Below are 21,558 nucleotides of genomic sequence, written 5' to 3'. Positions count from 1 at the left end.
TTTTTTTTTTTTTTTTTTTTTTCCTAGGAAATGTTCCCTTTCAATGCACATGGAAAACTATGCTTCCTGGAAAACAGAAGCTGATTGTCTTTAGACCAAGGCAGTCTCTGTGATGCCTGGTAAATTACTGTACCGCAGCTGAGAATTTAAGTTGACAAGATGCAGCCTGAAACACAGGAGTGGGGGAAATCCTGGATCATCAGGATCTGTTCCCCACTATTGCAGAAAGCTGCATCACATAATCTCTATTGAGCCTCATTGTTAAACTAATTAGGTTGTTTGCTCTCAGTATCCTTGTTGGAAAGCAGTTCCACAGCATCACTCCTCTGATGGTTAGAAACCTTTTTCTAATTCCCAAATCAAATTTATTCATGGTCAATTTATACTTATTTGTCCTTGTGCAACACTGTCCTTTGTTTTAAATGCTTCTTCTTTTCTCCTTGATATTCACTGTGGGGATGTAGCTAGCAATACTTTCTATGCTGAGCTTTTTTCCATTTTGCTAGACAGGGCAAGTTCTTCATTCTTGCACAAAACAAGCTTAGTAGTAGCTCTGTGGGTCAAAGTTTTGCATTCCGCCTCTTGGAATGCAGGTGTGGGAGATGGTACCCCCTGCTCATGCTGAGGCCTCACAACAGTCTTGTTAATGGTGAAGGTACTTCTCTCCCCCATCTTGAATACGACTTTTCTTAACTGATGGAGGCAGCATTAGAACAACACACTGAGCCACTGTTGTTTTCTTTTTGCACTTGAAGAAAAGAATGTTGAGGGATCTTAAATGACTAATTTGAAAGTGACACCCCTGGATATGCATTTCACATGCTATGACATGTCCTGCTCACAGGATGGCCATGGACTTCCTACATTTCCAGACAGTCTCTGACCTTGCAGAGACTTAACATGGATCTTGAAGGCTGACCAAAATCAGAAAAAATACTAGCAATAGCACACACTCCATCCTGATGTGGGATGTGAGCTGTGAGTAAAATCCTTACAAGTGGATTTCTGGAGACACAGAGTTTCAGGAGGTTGGATGTACCTGAGCATGAATTGTCACTTGCCATGTTATATAACAATAAGGAGATATCAAAGCAATTTATTGATATAGATATTAAATTTTGTTCATTTAGCTGTTAAAATTGGTAAGATGCTTAAAACTGAAGCAAGCATCTGCAAAACATGTTCTTGTCATCTTTGGGTATGAAATTCTCACAGGATGCATCCTTGCTAATAGTACTGCATGAGTGGAGTCTGAGTAGTGTGAAGAAGAGTTGTATGTATGTCAGAAGTAGAGAGGAAGAGATGTACCTTTTAGAGACATCCAGTATTGGGATTGTTTAGTAACTACTAGGAGAGGAGATTTCTGCTTTTTACTCCTTTTCCCTTTTCCAAGGTAAGGAATCTTATCTTCTTAGCTATTGCATAGCATTCTATGTATACTTAGAAATGTAACCTGTTGCAATTAAATCATATGGTGATTATATCACATGTTTAAATTCAAGCAGTGAATTACTTCAGTTATACTGGAAAACATGGCTGTGGGCATCACTTTTGATGATGCTGCTGATCTCCTAGGATCTGTACAAGTACAAAACAAAGACAGTCCAGTGACAGAAGTTAGAGAATGGAACAATAGTTTATAATCATATAACTGACAACTCCTATAAAACATGCACATATTAATGTTCTTTTCATATGGGGCAATATAAATTCCAATGTTTTCTTAATTCTGATTTATATTTTTTTAAAACTCAGAAAATCTTGCATTTTCACTTTTAAAAATGTAAGGACCATGCAGAGTTTTTATAGGTTCAGGGGTCTATACTATTTTTTTTCTTAGGATTGGGGAATATTAGTTAGTATTCCTGTGGATATCAGAAGGCATCATTATGAAAAATCTGATTTATCAACAAAGGTAGAATTTGAGAAGAAATCCTGTAATAAATTACTTCCATATTTATCAGTCTTGATTTACTGGAGCTAAAATATTTATCAAATGCTTCAGCTCAAAACTTCTGGCGACTGATCTGCTTGGGTCTTGAAAGGTTCCCTGAATGTCTGTAAATGGGTTGGTAAGCTGCTGGGAGCCCTGTTTACATTTACATCACATTTGTAAAGCTGTAACTTTTTGATCCTTCTTTTGGACTGCTCAGTGAGATCAGATTATAGGTGGTCCCGATAGAAGGCTCTTATACATGTTTTTAAGATGGTAGCTTGCTAGGCATGAGTCTACTACTCTACCTGGGAAATTTATTCACTATAAAACATAGAAAACCTCCAAAACAAACAAGCCCCCTTAAATTTATTAGCAGGAAAACCATACTTAAAATGTTAAATGAAATAAATGGCTGTGAAGAATGAGACATTAAATTTTGTTAAGTGATTGCTGTATCCACAAAGATCACATTTGTCCCAGGAAGTCCCTGAGCCGCAAGGCTGGAGACAGAGAAGAATACCCAGAGGGGGCATTATTCACATCCACTCCTTATACTCTACTCAGGGCATCTGCTTCTGGCCACCATTGGAGAGAGGATATTACAAGATGGACTTTGTCTGTTGTAGTACATTATATAATGTTCTATTCTGCGCATTTTGAAGAAAACACTACTTGTTTTTTGGGATTCTTTACACTCATTAAACTCTACTTTCCTACTTTCTGACATCAGCAGGGATTCTCCAGTGAGTTTCAGCTTCCCAGAGATGCTCAGCAGCTGGCTCACTATTTTTAGCTTCCCTGATGGAAAAAATAAAGTGAAAACACACCATTAATGTGTATTTCCAGGCATCTACTAGCCAGTGATCGATAGGCTGGTAACAGGGAAAATTTTGGTAGGCCACTGTATTCAGGAGGTATCCTTGGAAGTTTCTTTCATCCATCTTCTCATGTCTTGGGAAAAATGGCTTCTACTAGTCTTTTTTGTGGAGACTACTCTAGAGTCTGAGTACTTTTCCTTTAGGGAACTGTTTGCGGGTACTGTGCTGGTACAGATATGCCTTTGTGTTCATTCTTAGTTCAGAGCTTCTTGCATCTATATTAAATCAGTGAAGAAATAAATAACAAGCAAGATGCGTTATTAAACCTTTAAAAAGACTTAGTAGAATGATAATTATTAATTATTTGGTTTATTTTGGTTTGGTTTGGTTTTTGGTTTTGTTTGTTTCAGGTTTTTTTGTAATCGACTCCCAATTTTTTCTCTGAAATTGATCTTTATAAAGTAATAAAATACGTTACTTGAAAACATTTGGTGGGTGGTTTACTGCTCAGTTCTGTCCAGCCATTTAAAAACTGTAGGCAGTTGCCCAGCTGACCACAGATGGGTTGCATTTTAATACACTTTCTATCCTACTCAGTTGACATTCTGATTTGTTTTAATGAAGAAAGTTTATTTACATTTAAAAAAAAAAATAAAAATGTTTGATTTATTTTAAAGAATGGACCTTCTCTTAGGTTAGGCGATGTGTTAAAAAAAGTTGGATAGAATCACAAAAGTTAGAAATCAGGAGAACAGAGAAATAGAGGACCTCTCAATGCATTTGTTCTTGGATCAATATTAACTTTTGCTTGTTGTTTCAAGTGACTTGAGTAATAGAAGTTCCATGAAGGACTGATTTGCTCTAATAGCTGGGAGAGACAGTTAGTAATGTTTACTTTTACCTTCTCTAGGGTCATAAACTTCCATCTCATAAGTCGCAATTGTCTTAAATCACATAAAAATCTGTGTGTCATGACTGTGGTCATGATTCTTTCTCCCGTTGTCTTATAGTGAAATAGGAGAAGAAAAGCTTAAAGAACTGTCATATGGAACAGTAACATGAAAGTTCTTGGAAAATTGCTGAGTTAAGTTTTTGCTGAGAGGCATGCTCCTGTGTTGATTTAATTTTTTTTTCTGTCTTTTCCCTCCCTGCCCTTTCTATACCCCCGCTTCTAACACACACACATAGACATTCCTCAGCCATGTCTTAAGATATTATTCCCCTATTGTGTCTTAACTTGTAGGATCTGAAAAACTTTAGGTTATGTGGTCAAGCACTACATGCTGGAGTGTAAACTTAAATAACAATAAAATATTTTATTGAGTAACAGATCAGTTGGATGCTAAAGCCACCCTGAGAGTTGTGTAAGGGGAGTAAACACCGATATTCCAAACAGTTAGGAAGTATTCCTGATGCTGAACTTAAAAGCATTCCTGTTGAATTTAATGTTATTACTCCTGATTATTATGTGCTATCACTCTGAATAACCTTTTTCCATACATTGTGTTTACAACTTCAGTACTTGTAGCTGGTTATCATCTGTCCCCCTGAGTCATCATTTACCCAAGTTGTACATATTTAGTTCTTTTAGTACATTTAGTTCTTTTGTACATTTTTAGTTCTTTCTCCTGACATATCCTCACAGCACCTTATTTCACCTTGCTTTGTTATGCGTACACATGGAGTAGGTGTCTTGTGGTTCTTAGGCCTAAGTAGGTAGAGGTCTTTTGATAAAGAGGGTTATTTCATCTCTTGCTGCTTGCAGAAGAACTTGTTCCTGCTTCATGTTATACCACTGCCTATAGTTAATGAACAAGTTAAATTCATAAAGAAGGGGAAGGAGAGAGAAATAGGAGATAAGAGATAATACTTATTTGCTCCTAACATCACTTAGAAGATATGAAAAGTCAAAACATATGGAAAACAGCATCTGGGAGCCTGGATGTTAATTGTTTTGACAGCTGAAATTTGTCTCCAGAAATCTCATGAAGCCAGCTGGTATTGTAGATTTTTCTCTGGTTCATATTGTGACTCTTATAAGTTTCTAGAGACTTCTAGTCTCAGGGTGATCATCTTGCAGGAGCAGGTGTTGCTTAAATGTTTTCATTTCTGTATCAGCTGGAATTAGGAAATAAATTACTTGTGGGTTTGGGTTTGACTTGTAGCACAAAAGTCCTAAACTGGCTTCAGACTTTCCTGAATTTAAACTTAACAAAACCTTATGGCACTTAGCCAAGAGTTCTCTAATGCTGTCCAATTTAGGTTCTTGCAGATGAGATGAAGATAAGAACTTGATCATAAGTAACAGACATGTATTAAGGCTGATCTGGAGAGGTGTCTTAAAGGTTCCACTCTGAATCTAAACTTCTTGAATTGGAAAAACATGGGCTGGCAAACTTAGTAAGAACAATAACTTGATAGATAATTGTAGTAGTTGGCTTCTGAATGGGCTAGATGTTGTCTAATAATAGTTCTTTCTGCAGTTGTTGCAGGGCCTTTTGCTTTTTACTTTGAGCTGGAAAAATCAGAAGTCTATTTTGCCATATATGCCGTGCCTCAGAGAACAAAGAATATGAGGCCGTTTGGAGCACATACAAGTTTGTATAATAGAACAGGCTACTCACATGTTCCAGAGACAAGCGCATAAATAACTAATCATTCAATAGTGTTATCAATAAAACATTCATTGCAGAGCCTTGGCATACTTTTAAAGGGTGAAAATACCAACTTTTCTTATGTTTTTAAGCGCAAAACTATTTTCTGCACACAGCATTGATGCTATTTCCCAAGAAATGTCTGTTCTTCACCCTGGTGAAAGATAATAATTAGTAAAATAAAAATTAAAAAAAAAAAAAAAGACAGTAAATCCCCTCCCCCCCAAACAGACAAGCAAAACACCCATAATAACCCTATGTGGTTGCAGAAAGGTAAGGCTTGGGAAAAGCTGTGTGTGGCAGAACAGTCTAATTTGTTTAGAGATGCTTTTGATTTACATTTATTTGCTAAGCTCCAAGATACTCAAAGTGAATATTGCTCAACAGTAGCATTACCTCTGGAGATTAGTTGAGAATTCTTCAATAGGTCTTTCCAAAAGAAGTGGATCCAAAAATCAGAATAAAATTAAGAAGAAGAGCAAAAGTTTCTGAAACCATTCAGTGTTTTAGAAAATCCACTGAGTTATTCATATGCTTATTCATATTCAACAATAGAAAGAACTCAAAGGCAGGACCCAGAACAGCAGGCACAGAGTCTAATTAATGCATGTACTCAAAGGAGGTTTAACCTGTAACTTTCTGCATGCAAGCAGAAGTGTTTCAACAGCAGGACTGTTCCCTGTTATATTCCTGAGTTTCACCAGTGAGTCACAGACAGAAATTCCACCTTGTTTATTTCCTTTGTTCATCACTATACTGGAAAGGTGAAATTGTGAAGATTTTTTTTTTTTTTTTCCCTAAGGCTGCAATATGAAATAGATAACACAAATATGTTAGATTTTTCTTTTAATTAATAGGTGGCATGAAGTGAGCCAAACTTAGAGGTTATTGGGATTTTAATTTAAACTTGATGTTTCCTGAGTAGAAGCTGGAACCTACTTATTCTCACCCTCCCTTGAGTATTCGTTAGAGTTTGCCCCTGCCTTTCTCATCACTGACTGATTTCTAAAATATTGGGAACACTGTGTCTTGGCCAGAAAACCACTTGATCCTTAATCCACTTTAAACTCAGCCTTTTCCTGGACTGCATTGAAATAGGTATGGCCAGCAGGACCAGGGAGGTGATTCTACCCCTCTTCTCTGGTGAGACTCCACCTGGAGTACTGAATTCCAGTACTCTGGAAGCCTCAGCACAAGAAAGATATGGACCTGTTGGAGAGGGTCCAGAGAAGGGCCACAAAGATGATCAAAGGGCTGGAGCACCTCTGCTATGAAGACAGGCTGAGACAGTTGGAGCTGCTCAGCCTAGAGAAGAGAAGGCTTCAAAGATACTTTAGAACAATCTTCCAATACTTGGAGGGGGTCTGCAGGAAAGCTGAGAAGGGACTTTTCATCAGCAAAGATAACGATAGGACAGGGGGTAATGGTTTTGAACTGAGAGAGGGAAGATTTAGGTTAAATATTAGGAAGAAATTCTTCACTATAAGGGTGGTGAGGAACTGGAATGGGTTGTCCAGGGAGGCTGTTGATGCCCCATCCCTGGAGGTTTTTAAGGCTGGGTTGGATGAGGTTTTGTGCAGCCTGAGGTAGTGGTTCCCTGCTCATGGTGTCAGGGTTGGAACTTGATGATCTTTCAGGTCCCTTCCAACCTTAACAATTCTATGATTCTATGATTTTTATTCTTTAAAAACAAAAACATGCCCTAATTGTTTGATGGGTAGAGCCTGAGGGCATGTTTCTCTCATTAAGACATGGAGTCCACGGTTGATAGTCAACAAATAAGAAGCTGAAGTGATGCTGGCCTGTTTAGAAATAAATTCTCTATTGGAATTCAAAGCATCAAACATTTTCAGGCCCTACTAGGCACACCAGCTCTCTCTTTGGTAGATCACTACCATAGTCAGTAATCTGACATTCTTATTTCTTTAACAGTTATCTATTCATAACAGTTTGTTGTGTGTATGGAAATCATACACCTATTCTGGGAAGCAAAATGTCCTAGATGACTAGACTTGCAGAAACTTGAACAGGGAATCTTTAGTTGACTTGGGTGCAAATGATCAAAATTATTTCAGAATTTAAGGATGAAATTCAAAGCTAAAATCTTAGCAGTTATGCAAAAACAAGACCTAGTATGTACTATGTCAAACCAATGGATGATTCTATCCTTCATTTTGAGTGTACCAGTCAGTAAAGGAAAATCCAAAGCAATTTACAAGGAACTTTCAAGACCTCAGGAGGAACTTATCTTTGTGTGAATTTGTGCCAGAAACTGCTCACTCATCCTGCAGAAAAAAAATGTTTGAGAGATCAAAATCCTTCCAGTTCTGTGGTAAGATGGAGACAAGGTAACTGTGGAGTTACTGAACAAGAAATAGAGGTGGACCCTCAGAGGTCTACCACTGACAATGCTCTTCTGATATGTAGATGCCCTGGGCTCAAGACTCTGCTTGCCTAGCTCACATTATAGCCTGGACTACTAGCTGTCCTTGAGTAAGTATTTCTTGCTGTAGACTTGCATCAGAAATTGTGTCACAGGTTTGCAAGACAGTTCTTGGTGGAATTTTTCATTGTAACTTCCTATGATAAAATTTGGCTTTTTAAAATCAGTGCTTTCATTAAAAACCTAGTTGTTATAAAAAATCAAGGTGAAACTATTTGCTGGTTTTTGCTTAAATGCTTACATAAACCAAGTTACTTGAGTCTCTTTGACACCTGCCTGGACACTGATGAATGTAATTAAGCACTAGTTAGGAAGGACTCAGATTTGGATTCTGCATATCCACATCTCATTTTGAAACATCATAAATGTATTTTAAGTGAGCTAATATTCTGTAAACATGGTTAACATCTGCATTTCCACATTTGAATTTTTAATTTGTTTTTTAATATTGGTCCATGGGTGTGTACAAGTGTGCATTGTATATGCCTTTAGATACAGAATGCTATCAAGTTATCTGTAGTACAAAAGTGACTGCATCATAATAGTTAATGGAAAATAACATAAAAAGAAAATTAAAATTAACATTCCACACTGCAGAACATTTCGGATGCTAATCTGCCTTGCAATATAATTGACATGGAAGCTGATATCTGGGAAGATTTTTATTCCTATCTTTTTCTCTAAACATTTAGTTTTCAGTAAGTGTGCAGCTGGGGAGATGGAGAAAAAGAAAGTTCAAGCCAAGTAAATGTTCTTTAACAGCAAAAATGTTAACTTCTGTCACAAGGTAGCTAATCATTTAGAGAGAAACAGATGAAGAAATTGGACAAAACATTTCCAGTTCCAAAAGTCTTTATTGATTCTCTCCCCCTCAAGAAAATTCAGCCCAATCTCTGAAACCCTCAAGTGATTAAACTTTGGGCAGTTCACTATAGACAGAGTAAATGAGAATTATTTCAAAGCCAGACAAGTAGAGCTAGGATAGTTAAAGCACAAAATAAGATTTCTTTTTAACTTTGAAATCCTAGCTGGGAGACATAATCTGGGATGTTGATTTTAAGGCAGGAGATTTTTCTTAAGTGTTACAACCTTTTTTCTATGTAAGAGACTCCTCAGACTTGAAGAAAAGAACTGTTTTATTTTCAGAAGAAGATCTCTCTTAAACAAAAAACCTAGAGCTTGGAAGATGAAGGTCTCCAGTCCACTGCAAGTAACTTGTACACATTGCTCTAAATGTTTTAAAGGCAGTTAGGGCACAAAGACACTGAAACAACACTAAAAGTGATATTCAGTCTTGTGACAAGCTGACAGTGTCCCAGAGATGCAAGCTTTTTCCTCTCAAAGCAGCTTCTCTACAACACTATAGTTATTACTAGCATGTGCACTAAGGTATGCAGTAGTATTACTGTCCTTCATTTCCTGCATACAGCATGAACAGTCTTGGACATTTGTGTTTGAACCTCAATTTTCTGCAAATGAACTTCCTTGAAGTCCATAGTGTGCTGCTGCATTAAAGCCCTTAACTTCTCTGTCTTTGGGTTTTGTGAAGTTAGGTATGTTAAAGATGGTAGGGGAAATGGTTCTACAGTAATATACACTATAAAATGTTTTATTTGTTCTTTCTTGTACAACTGTTATTAGAAGGATGTCTTGTTCAAGTGCTATACAGGAGTCTAGCACAAAACAATGTAGGAAGACCAATTTAGGAAACCTCTGTGTTAAAGTCAGTGAATATTATTGTAACTAAAAAAATTAATCTAATTGACTCAAAGACGAAAAAACCTGACAGTCTTGTGACAATTTTATCTTTACTTGGGCAATGATTCTAATTTTATTCACACTTCAAGATATCAGAAGGGCTGTAGTTTCAGAAGTTATCACCTGTCAGCTGAGCTGTGGTAACTGTTTGAATGCATGCTCTACAATCACAAATGTTTGTAATAAAAAACTAGCTTAGACCACTTCAGCTGGTGTTCTAAAAACGTAGGGTTATCCTAACTATTCTGGATTATAACCAATTTATCTGAGGTCAATGTCTGAGAAAAGGACTCTTCTGAGAGAGGCAATAGATTATGGGTCAAAGCATTAACCTAATTTTATGTTGGTTTAATTGTGTAGTTCTGCTACTATGACTACTATGTAGTCATGCAGACTCTCTCCTTGACTGGATTTACACCCCTGACCTCAGAATCTGCTATATCTCTTGGCCTTTATCCAACAGTCTTAAAGAACCTAACAAACTTTTTAAGTTTCCCTCACAATGCCAAAGAGTAAACACAGGGCCAGAAAGATTAAAGGCTCCTTTCCCAAAACCTGTTAAGTTGCATAAATATTTTTTATTAAATAAAGTCTGGACTTTTAATGCTTTGTTCAGACCTTCAGCAAATACCTTAATATTATCATGGTTAGAGTCAAGCTTTTAGACAATGCCTCTGGACCTAGATATATGGAAAAGCTAAAGGCAAGCTTTGTGTGAGGTTATGTAGTTCTAATAAAATAATATCATCAAAACACCTCACACAAAGAAAGGGTCATAAGTCAGTAAGTGCTTGTTCTTTGATCTAAACAATGGACAAAGAGGGGAAACCATGCCAGGATACCTGTGGCTGTCTGCCAGAATTAAACAACAAAGGACAAAAAAAGCCCTTAGTTACAGTTATTAATAGATCAGTATGCATCATCTTCATCTCTCACCATATAAAACAAAGATTAATTAAGGTACAAATAATGCATATACTTGAGGTAACTAAGAAGTTCGAGCTGAGAGGTGGAATCTGATACTGTGAACATGCAACTTTGAAGCTAAAAGCCTTCATCTGAGGTGGTTGCGCATGGTCCTTATAGCCTGTGTAGAGGATAAGCCTCACCAAAGGTTTATTCCTCTCCTGTGTACTGGGTAAAATTAATGTCTTCTCATTGTCATACAACCTAAGATAACTAATTTTAAATAGATAGATTTGAGTTAGGTGACCAATGTTTTTTATCTTCTCAGAAATACTTATCTGGTTTGAAGAGGCTGAAAGTCAACTGATTCACTGAAACTATAAGCACTGAGATCTCAAGTGAAAGACTGTTTTTATTTGTCCTAGGACCAGTTGAGTACTGGTTGGGTGAAATAATTCTTGTTTTCCAGAATTATTCTGTTCAGCTCAGAATGTGTCCCCTGACTGTTATGCCTCTAAGGCTTGTGCAAAATCTTCAGGAGACTTACTGTAGGGTTGAAGTTGTTGCAAGTGCAATCATTATCCATCTGTATTCCATGCGATTGTTATTTACATTATTGAATTCCCTAGAGGCAAAATTAAAATAGAGCTTTTATTTTTATTTTTTCCATCTCAAGCTCTTGTTTTTGTTTCCCTCTGCTCTTTAACAACCTTGTTTCCCAGGAGACCACTTGATACGTCCTTATGTTTCCAAGAGACTGCAGTTCAATGGGTTGGGAATTAATTGCCAGCTGGGAGTTTCCAGATGCTTATGTGCTAGCCCAAAGAGCTGTCCACTGGTAGCAAATAAACACCTGTAAAGCTGGAAACCGAACAAAGCATCTTTTATCTGATTGACATATGTCTGGAAAACTTGGCATGTTTGAAAGAAATGGAATTGAAATTAGAAACAGCTAGAAGCAAGTCCTTCATTATCAATAATTAATCAATTAGATTTTTTTATTCAAATTCAGATACAGTTCACAAGCACTGTAGTTACTCAGTCAATATCACCCATACAAGTAGATGACAGAAATTATGCATTGTCTTTACTCTGTCTTTCCTTAAGAGATGTATTCAGAAATATTCATGGTAGTGTTGAGCATAAGTTTTTCCAGGAGGCTGGATGGTGCAAATTATTTGTAATGGAATATTAATCCTTTCACTCAGAAGTTAGATTTACACACAGCCCAAACAGCTGTTGGCAAGTGAGCTGTGAAGCTGAGTTACTGAAGTGTTTACTATCAATATCTTGTGTTTTTTTTTCCACTTAAGTAAGATGTTCTATACACAATAAAAAGTTTCAGTGGAAAAAAAAAAAAAAAGTATTGTTCTGAAATTGTTTTCCATCTGGGAACTCAAAATGAAAAAATAACTTTTTTTCATCAGTTTGACTGATAGCTGCTTCATATGACATTATTTCAAGACTCAGTAGTTTAAGGTGTTGTGTCCCTTAGTGTTAGTCTGAGTGTTTCATGCTCTGTTCTATAAGCAACTTTCTCCAGCAAGGAAGAATCCTTTGGAGAGATCATATAGATGTGCATTGAAAGAGGTAACCTAGAAGATAACTCCTCTGAGAGGTGCTACTGTTGTAATTCCATTAAACATCACAACAAAAAGGACAGATCAAGTGTTTTGATGTTTCTGAGAGGGGGGAGGGAAGAAATCTTACTGACTTCCATCCTAATTCACAAGGAGATGAAATACAGAAATTCTTCTATAACAAGCTACATGCTAATGTTTTTCAAAGATACTAGTCTAGACTGACAGTGGCTTTATGCTTTATAGAGCAATCTTATAATAAGTATAGAAACATAATATGTTTTGGGTTGGAAGGGGCCTCTAAAGGTCATCCAGTCCTATGGCCCTGCAATAAGCAGGGAAATCTCACACTAGAACAGATTGCTCAGAGCCCTATCAAGCCATCTTGAACGACTCCACAGACAATGCCTCCACCACTTCTCCAGTCAACCTGTTCCAGTCATCCACCATCTTCATATTAACTTTTTTTTTCCTAATGTCCAACCTAAATCTGCCCTTTTCTAGTGTGAAACCATAACCCCATGTCCTATCATCAGATGCCCTTTTAAACAGGTCTTTCCCAGCCTTCTTATAGGCCTCTTTCAGGTATTGGAAAGTAGCTATAATGTCCCCTCAGAGTCTTCTCTTCTCCAGGCTAAACAACCTTAACTCCTTTAGCCTATCTTCGTAAGAGAGGTGCTCCAGCCCTCTGATCATTTTTGTTGTCCTCCCCTGGACATGCTCCAACAGGTCCACATCCTTCTTGTGTTGGGGACTACAGAGCTGGATGCAGTACTCCAGGTGAGGTCTCACTAGGGCAGCGTAGAGGAGCAGAATCACCTCTCTCGTTCTGCTGGGCACACTTTTTTTGATGCAGCCCAGAAAGCTGTTTGCCTTCTGGGCAGCAGCTGCACATTGGTGGCTCATGTCCAGCCTTTCGTCCACTAGTAAGTATCCCCAGATCTTTTTCCACTGGCTGCTCTCTAGCATGTCTCCCCCCACCCTGTATTTATGTTGCTGGTTGCCCCAGGTCAAGTGCAAGACCCTTCACTTGTCCATGTTGAACATCATGAGGCTCATCTGGGCCCACTTCTCCAGCCTGTCCAGGTCCCTCTGGATGGCGTCTTTTCCCTCTGGCATATCAACTGCACCACCCATCTTGGTGTCATCGACAAACTTGCTGAAGGTGCTCTCAATGCCACTGTCAATATCACTAATGAAGACCCCTGAGGGACACCACTTGTCACCATTTTGCATCTGGACATCAAGCCATTGACCACTACATTCTGCATACGACAATCCAGCCAATTCCTTATCCACTGAACAGTCCACCCATCAAACCCATATCTTTCCAACTTAGAGGAAAGGATATTGTGGGGAACTGTGTCAAAGGCCTTGCAGAAGTCAAGATGGGTGACACCCATAGGTCTTCCCTTGTCCACTGATGCAGGCACTCCATCATAGAAAGCCACTAGGTTGGTCAGGCATGATTTGCCTCTAGTAAAGCCATGGTGGTTGTCTTGAATCATCTCCCTGTCTTCCATGTGTCTTAACGTGTCTTCTAGGAGGATCTGCTCCATGATCTTCCCAGGCACAAAGGTGAGGCTGACCAGTTGGTAGTTCCCAGGGTCCTCCTTTTTGCCCCTTTAAAACATAGGCATTCTTTCTTCCAGTCACTAGGGACTTCACCTGACTGCCACGACTTTTCAATATCATGAAGAGTGGGTTGGCAACTACATCAGCCAATTCCTTCAGGACCCTCGGATGCATCTCATCAGGTCCCATGGACTTGTGTAAAGGGAATAAAAAAAACCTCCATGATGTGGCCTTTTAAATCTCGGGTTTGAGGTCTTTTTAAAGTATTAAGCTCTGCTTTATTTCAGTTGGCTGTTATTGGGATGGAACTTCTTACTGTTGCTAAGAAATCAGGATTTACTTAAGCTAAATGAGTTACTATTTTTCTCTAAATAAATTACTTTTTGAATAACAAGAGTGGGATAGGGAATTATATGCATGATTTATTTTTAAAGAGCAAAGGAAAAAGAAATACTTTCACAAATCTTTTTTTTTTTTTTTTTTTTCCCTGAAAAACATTGGTTCGTTGGTTTTTTGTCTGAGCATATGAGAGACTACATTTCTTTTTTTTTTTTCCAGTTCCAGTTTTCAAATTCTTTTTGTCCTTAACACCTTGTTTGAGAAATCAGTGATGTTTGGATATATTCAACTAAGTACCACTTCTGGGAGTCTGGTACTTTTTCTTCTTTCACAAGCATGTTTGGAGAGGACTCTATGGAGCTTTCTCTATGATGAGAACGTGCCCCCACACACTTTATGTGAAACTTTAAAGGAAACTTTCCTCGTTCAGAGAGAAGAAGACTTCTGTCTCCTCAGTCTGAATTGCAGTCATAGTATGGTAGGAGTTGCAGGATATAGTTGCCCTGAACTATTGTCATGGTCATCTCAATGAGGATAAAAATATAGCTATCCTTATGGGAGCTTTACACTGCATAGTTTATAACAGTACACTCTGATGTGTCTAATTAGACTGTATAAGCTGCTTCACGTCTGCTACTAAAGGGAAAATTTCTTATGGTGTCTAGTCAACAGAGAGCTCTCAGTATGTGATTTAGCACTGAAATTAAAGCATAGTTTCCCATTTGATTATTAAGCTGTTTGTGACTTTTAAGGATACTTTTCAATCCGTCATTTCTACTAGTTGTAAACTCTCTGCCATGGTTTCTTCCTCTTCTCTGGTAGATACAGACTAACAAAAACACATCTATTTAAACTTAAAAGGGAACAAATAAAAATAATTCAAATTAGAGTATGTAAACTTTTGCTCTTGTTCAGTCTATTTCTTTGACTGTCAACTTCTGTCTCTGAGTCTCAATTATTGAGACATAACAAATGTGATTGTCATTAATAAACTGAAAGGAACAACTTCAGAAAAAAAAAAAACAACAAAAAAAAACACAGAAAAAAAACCAAAACAACAACAAAAAACAAATCAGGGTAAGAAACAGGATAAAAAATAGGGTGGGGTTTTTTTCCATGCTAATTTGGAACATTCATCCAACTTGTAGCTTGTGAAAGTAGGGTAACTTCCACAAGACAATATTTAAGAAAATATATACATGTATTTATAGAAAAACAAATATCTCCCTAGTCTCTTGTGCATACTAATAAATTAAAAACATTTTAAAGAAGGAAAACAAGTACATATTTCTTCAGTAATATTATCTAAGGAACCAGCCTAGAAAAAACAGTGAACATTTTATAGGCAAAAAGATCACAGTGGTGATCAGAGCCAGAAAAAAATCATACTTACTCACCTGTTGCATACTTCTATATACATGGAGAAAAGGTGGGTGGGTAAAGATGAGGTTGTGGGACACATTTCTTTCTTTGGCAATCTCTCTGTACTTGTGCTGCAGTTGGAAGATGCCCACAGTTTGATGCTCATGCTGTTTGATAGTTGAAAGATATGACACCTCTGTGTCAAGGAGCTGGTGAGGTTGCAGACATTCTGTGGTAACTTCAGATAAAATGTCCTCTGCATAACAATCATTTCTTTTGCTGCAGGAACTGGCAGGTTTTCAGTATACTTAAGTAAGAAACAATAATCTGATCACATCAGACACACATACAACTAGTGTAAGACATTGCAACATTGACCAATTTTACCAAAAGGTCAGCATGGAGGTGGGAAGAGAAGGCAGAGCAGGGTTTGTGTTCTGCCTTGCCATGACAGGGTTTTTGCCTTTGAAGTTGACAATACAATGTTTTGGAGGAATCAAAGATATGATTCATTGGAGCAACTCTGAAGTTCTAATGATCTGTAAAGTAACATAGATGTTTCAATTGATTGTTTGGGTTTTGTTGTTATTGTCCTTGTATGCATGGTTGGAAGCCAATGAGCCCTTGCAGTAGCAAGTGCAGGGTGGTGGCTTTCTGCTATAACACACAGAGGGAGACTACTTGTGGATGCAAGTCAGGATAAACAGGAGGCATAGCTCTCTGAAGTATGAAGTCTCTTTGCTTGGAGTATGCCCTTTACTTGAAGTACTAGGTGCAAAAGAAAGGAGTAAGAACTTCAGCATGATATGGCAGTAAATGCCTTGTTCCCAGGGTGGAGCAGAAGTGGGATTTCATGCTCCACCTTGCAAACATATGGGTTCTTTGAGATCTCTGATCCTGTACAATCCTCTGTATCTATCTACACTTGAGCACATATTCAAACAAAAATAAGCACTCAAAGCCACGCTGTTGCTCACTTTTCATCAGGGTTCAGAAGAAGTGATGACAGTTTTATTTCTTGACTCTTCACTACTGACCTACTAAGAAGATATTTTTATTATTGTTTTACTGAATATCATGTGATGATGGGAAAATGGTTTGCTCTGTGTCTCAATTTTAGACAGATTTCCTCTGAAATGCTGCTCTTACTGAAGTTTTGACTTTTTCTTACAGGCTGTGCCTTCCTAACATATTGCGAAAGAGAGTCTGCTCTAAAGGCCCAGAGTGCACTGCATGAACAGAAGACACTGCCAGGGGTGAGTCCAGATTGATAACTTAAAAAATAATAAAATTTAAAAATAAAAAATAAATCTAAAATTGGTTACATATGGAGTTCTCATTTTGGCTTTGGAAGCATGTTTCTAGTTGCTTGGATGCTTTGCTGTTTGCATTGTGCTCATATAATCAAGATACCACCAACTGACCCAAACATTTTCCATGCACAAAATGAAAAGCCTTTTCCTCACATTGGGAGTTAGGAAAACAGTAATTAACTGGTTACAGGCTGGACTCTACCAGCCTTACTCAGCTGAGGAAAGGCTTTAGAATTCTGACCACTACAATGAAATATTAACAGTGGTCAACAGGTGCTACCTCTTACTATATTTCTTCTCTGAAGCGAGGTGCGGCAGCAAGAAATCAAGAAACAGATCACATTATTGAGTTATCACAAAATGGAAATATATTCCTGATGACAAAGTGGTTTGACTCAGTTACTTTAGTATTCAAGCAGCTGTAGCAGATTGCAAAGGCAGTGAGACAAGGAGGAAAGAGAGAGATGAGAGACGAACACAAGATAATGAGGAAAATTATTCACATGAGCAAGATCCAAGGTTCAGACAACATAAGCAGAACTAAAAATATAATCAACATTATATGGGGAAGACTTGCCCTGCTGGAATGGGTTTCCAGTTTAGCAGTATTGTGGAGGAGGGAGAGGGAGAGCGAGAGAGAGAGACTATTTAGATTCAGCCAAGGTAGATGGATTGGAAACAGCAGAGTTCAGTACTCCTGTAGCTGGAATAGGCCTGGTTTCACAATGGCACAAAAGTCTGTGATCAAGCAATTATGATCCAGAGGGCTTGGGGTTTCAGGTAAACTGAGAGGAAACTGATCCAGAAGTCTGCCTTTATTAGCAATGACTGAGTCCTGCATACCCATAACCTACCTTTCCACAAAACCCAAGACACATCGGTTGCTCTATGTTGATGAAGAAAGTGTTGATTCTGTTCTGCTTGTTTCCATCACCCTGGTTCTATTTACCTACCTCTATGCCACCTTACCAGTATGGAGATGCCCACGCACTTGCTCATCTATATCTATCTTTGCTTTAAAGGCCATACCTTATGTAAATATATACATACTTCATTCCCTAAAAATACATTTATGTCAGCTGAAAACTCCCTCTGAAATATTTTTTTCCAGAAACTTGTTAGCCACTGATTGAAAATAACTTGAGTCTTGTGAAGGTGTAAGGTTTTGTTGGTTTTGTTTGTTTTGTTGTTTTGTTTTTTGTTGTTTTTTTTTTTTTAAATCTAATAGGTGATGTTTTCATTTTACATCTCTCTCCTCTGAATGATAGAATTGGATGTACAAAAAATGAAAATATTTTGAATAAGGATGTTTCAGGTAACATTTTACCTTAAATTTCTTGAAGTATGCATGAAATAAAACATATATTTATCAAAACTAGAGATATACTTGTGATGAATAAGGTACTGTGTTGTTACAAGATACTAACCAGAATTACAGTTGTTTTCACTGAGACTAATATCCTCATTGGAAGCTAAACTTCTCACTTGCATACGGGGCTCATATTTTCCCTATGAGGTTAAAATCTCATCCTGAAGTGTATGATGTGAATATTCCCAAGAAGACGGTGGTCCAGTGAGACTAAGTTGGAGAAGGAGGGCAAGTGATAATTAGCAATTTATTTATTTATTTGTTTGTTTGTTTGTTTGTTTATTGCTTCTTTATGTGTCCACAGATCTGAATCTCAGTCTGAATTTTAGATATTTAAAATCACAAAACTTTTAAAGTCAAACTGTTATCTTGGGTAGTGGCAAAATTCATTCAGCTTCTGCATTAGGATCCAGACTGCCTTCAGAGGTTATGCTGACTGATTTTATACTAGAGGCAAAACATTTCTTCATTGGTTTATGTAATTTTTATCACTTTTAACCCATACTGACCACACTGATTTCAGAAGTTTTTTGGGTTGTTTTTGTGTTGTTTTTTTTTTCATTTTAGATTTTGAGGTGACATGTCAGCATCTGATTCAGTTGGGAACAGTGAATTCTCTGCATAAAATAGCAACCAGATTTTTAAGAGTTTTGAGCATTTAATTCTCCCATCCCCTTTCATTTCCAGTTCTGTTTGTTTCAGGATGAAGGCTTACTTTCTATCAGCAAAACCCTTTGCATATAGCTTTCTGCCAAGTTTCTAAACTCATCTGCTGAATGATATCCCTGTGGTTTATTTAAGGAAACCAGATCTGTCTCTTGATAAACTGTCATGCCTGGGTACTGTTTTATGGTTCCTATGTGAGTAGCAGAGAATTATTTATGACTTACCTGACTGTTCTTGATAACATCCACCAACAATATCAATCATAGTTAAACACCATAAACTAAAAAACATTCGTAAGGACAGGGGTCTAAGTCCTCATGCATGTGGGTTCACAAATGACACATATGTAAGACCGTTTCTTGAGCCTCTATTGTGACACAAACAATGCTTCTGTGTGTGTGTGGTGAGTGGGGACAGGGGGGCTGTGTGTTTGTGTGTATCAAAAATCATTAACAAGCCTAGTATATGAAAAAGAGAAAATAGTACTACAGTGAGCTGTTGAATCAAGACACTTCTTTCCCATCCCCCAGTAAACTGTGTATCTGTCTGCTGTTGCAATATTGCAGTTTGTGTTCTTCATATTATAAAGCACAGAATTCAGTCATTTTTAATATTATGCATATGAATGCTAATGTATGGAAATGGTAAGACATGAAGAGGTTGTGTCCAGATTCAGATGCCTTGCCTCTTAGCTATGTATCACTTTGTGTTTAGTAGAGTGGCTACATGCACATATTTTACAGTAATTACTTTCTGAATATGCTTTTTAAGATGACAGAAATATGTTTCACATATTTCTGTGTTATATGTGGGACATAAAGTCATCTTGTGGAATAAACAAAATACTTCCAAGCAGGTATGTGCTGATTAATAAAGTCTTTACAGCACTTTGTTTTTGGGCAGGAAGGAATCTTTATGGATGTTTTGAACCAACTAGAAAGGAATGCAGACCATAAAATTATTACTTGAGGTCTCTTAATCTAAATGAATTAGGCTCTTTTGGACAGTTTTAAATACAATTTGCCTAAAATGGAAGGTGTAGCAGGTTGTGTCTGTGTGTGTGCGGAGCACTTTGTGAGTGTCGGACAATTCAAATTCTAGCGTTTATTTGAGATTGTGTATTTTTACATATAATGGAGTAGCTGGATGATGAAGTATATTAGTCCTTTAATAATTTATAGAAATGCTTTGATGTTGCAGTAATTACATTAAAGGTCACATATCAAAGGTAATTTGGCTGAGCAGCTGCGATGGTTTCTCAGCAGCAATCAATACCGCTGTCCATGGTGCTGATTTCACCAAGGGGACCGCCAGATTAAAGGAGGCTTATTACTCGCCAGACAGGCACATGGGAAATCAGGAACAGATTGTAGAGATGCGCTATTCTCTTTCCCCACCTATAATTAACACTGTTCACCATAATCTGCTCTAATCCTTCATAGTGGGAAACCACTTCCTCCCTCCCTCCCCAGTGTTATAAAAAACAAATTATGTGAGGAAGAGAGAAAGTAAAAGTTGATTCACCCTTGAGATATTCTGATATATCTTGCAATGATATAAAAATATAAATTCATTATCAAAAAAACACCCCAGTGTCTTGGGGAAAGAATGGGGAGGAGGGGAAAGTGATCTAGACAATGACAGTGCAGGGCATGTGACAATTATATCAAAATAAGAGAAATAAAATTATGTTTTAAGTGCAGGAATTTTGATTACAAATTATAGTGAAGCCAACTTTTTTCCCCCCTTTCTTTTTTAGTTCTGAACTGAATGTCAGAGGATAATGTTGAGAAATGTAATTACGCTATCAATATCTACTTTTTTTTATAGCACAAATAAACTGAGCTTGTGTATGATAAGCACAGCAAATATTTTTTTTTTTTTAACTTTTTTTTTTTTTTTAACTTTTTTTTTCCCTCTAGTTCTTTGTGGCTCTCTCAGGCAATTAGAGAGAACAGTCCATGTATACTTGGTTGAAGGTACTTCCTCTTTGCATAATGTTAAAACCTCTGATTAAGACTTGCAAAAGATAACTATGAAACTAAGTAGCTAAGTAACTGTTAAACTCAGCAATCTCTGGACTTCATTCAGGCTGCAAAATAGACTGGGTTTTCTTATTATGTGTATTCCTCTCAAAAGGGGTAGTGGAACTATTGTTATGCTAAATTTCTCAGTACATAATTAGTTTTGTTCCTAACTGTTCTGATATTCTTTGTCTCTTTTGTTATCTCTCTCTCTCTCTATATATATATATATAAAAGGCATGTTATTTATCATGTGCAAAAATATTCAACTTTAACATTGGAAGACAGGTGAGCTCATAAAACCCATATTAAACCCAGTTTTAAATACACAAACAAAAGAACCCTCTCTATTTAAGCTACAGTTACTCTTAGCTTAAAAGAAAAATAAAAAGTTTTCCAGTGTTATTCAGCATATCCAGCTGTATATGTGAGGAAAGACACCTGAGCATAGGGAAGCAGAGAAGAGAGCATATCTTGCAAAATCTGCACCCTCTTGAATCCTAGTAATAAGGCTTAAATGAGACATAAGTGTCATGTGGAGTTCAGAAGTCATATGCATATAGTGTGGATTTCAGTGTTCAAGCAGACTTGCTGTAATTTTAAAGTCTAACTGTCTCTTTTCAATATTTCAAAGCTTTTTCCAAAAGTGTGTTAGAAAACTATTGAACCACATACCACACTGCACACTGTGCTATTCCAAAAATGGTATTATATTCCCACACCTTCCCACTTCAAAAGTTTTCTCTACCAATGTAAATTGCAAGTTGGTCAGCAGTGGTAGCCTGGATAGGTTCCATTGATTAAAGTAGCCTGCT

At 37.3% G+C, this 21,558-nt stretch overlaps 1 protein-coding gene across 1 annotated transcript in view; it reads left to right on the top strand.

Moving 5' to 3' along the window:
• The window catches only part of CELF4 (CUGBP, Elav-like family member 4), a 741,704-nt gene that overhangs the window by 76,658 nt on the left and 643,488 nt on the right, over positions 1 to 21,558 (top strand). The window contains 1 exon segment of the mRNA XM_010007136.1: positions 16,545 to 16,627. Coding sequence (XP_010005438.1) covers positions 16,545 to 16,627 — 83 coding nt within the window.

Source organism: Chaetura pelagica, unplaced genomic scaffold (assembly GCF_000747805.2).
Source record: "Chaetura pelagica isolate M959 unplaced genomic scaffold, ChaPel_1.0 scaffold548, whole genome shotgun sequence".
Taxonomy (NCBI): domain Eukaryota; kingdom Metazoa; phylum Chordata; class Aves; order Apodiformes; family Apodidae; genus Chaetura; species Chaetura pelagica.
This window is presented reverse-complemented; position numbering and strand designations above follow the sequence as displayed.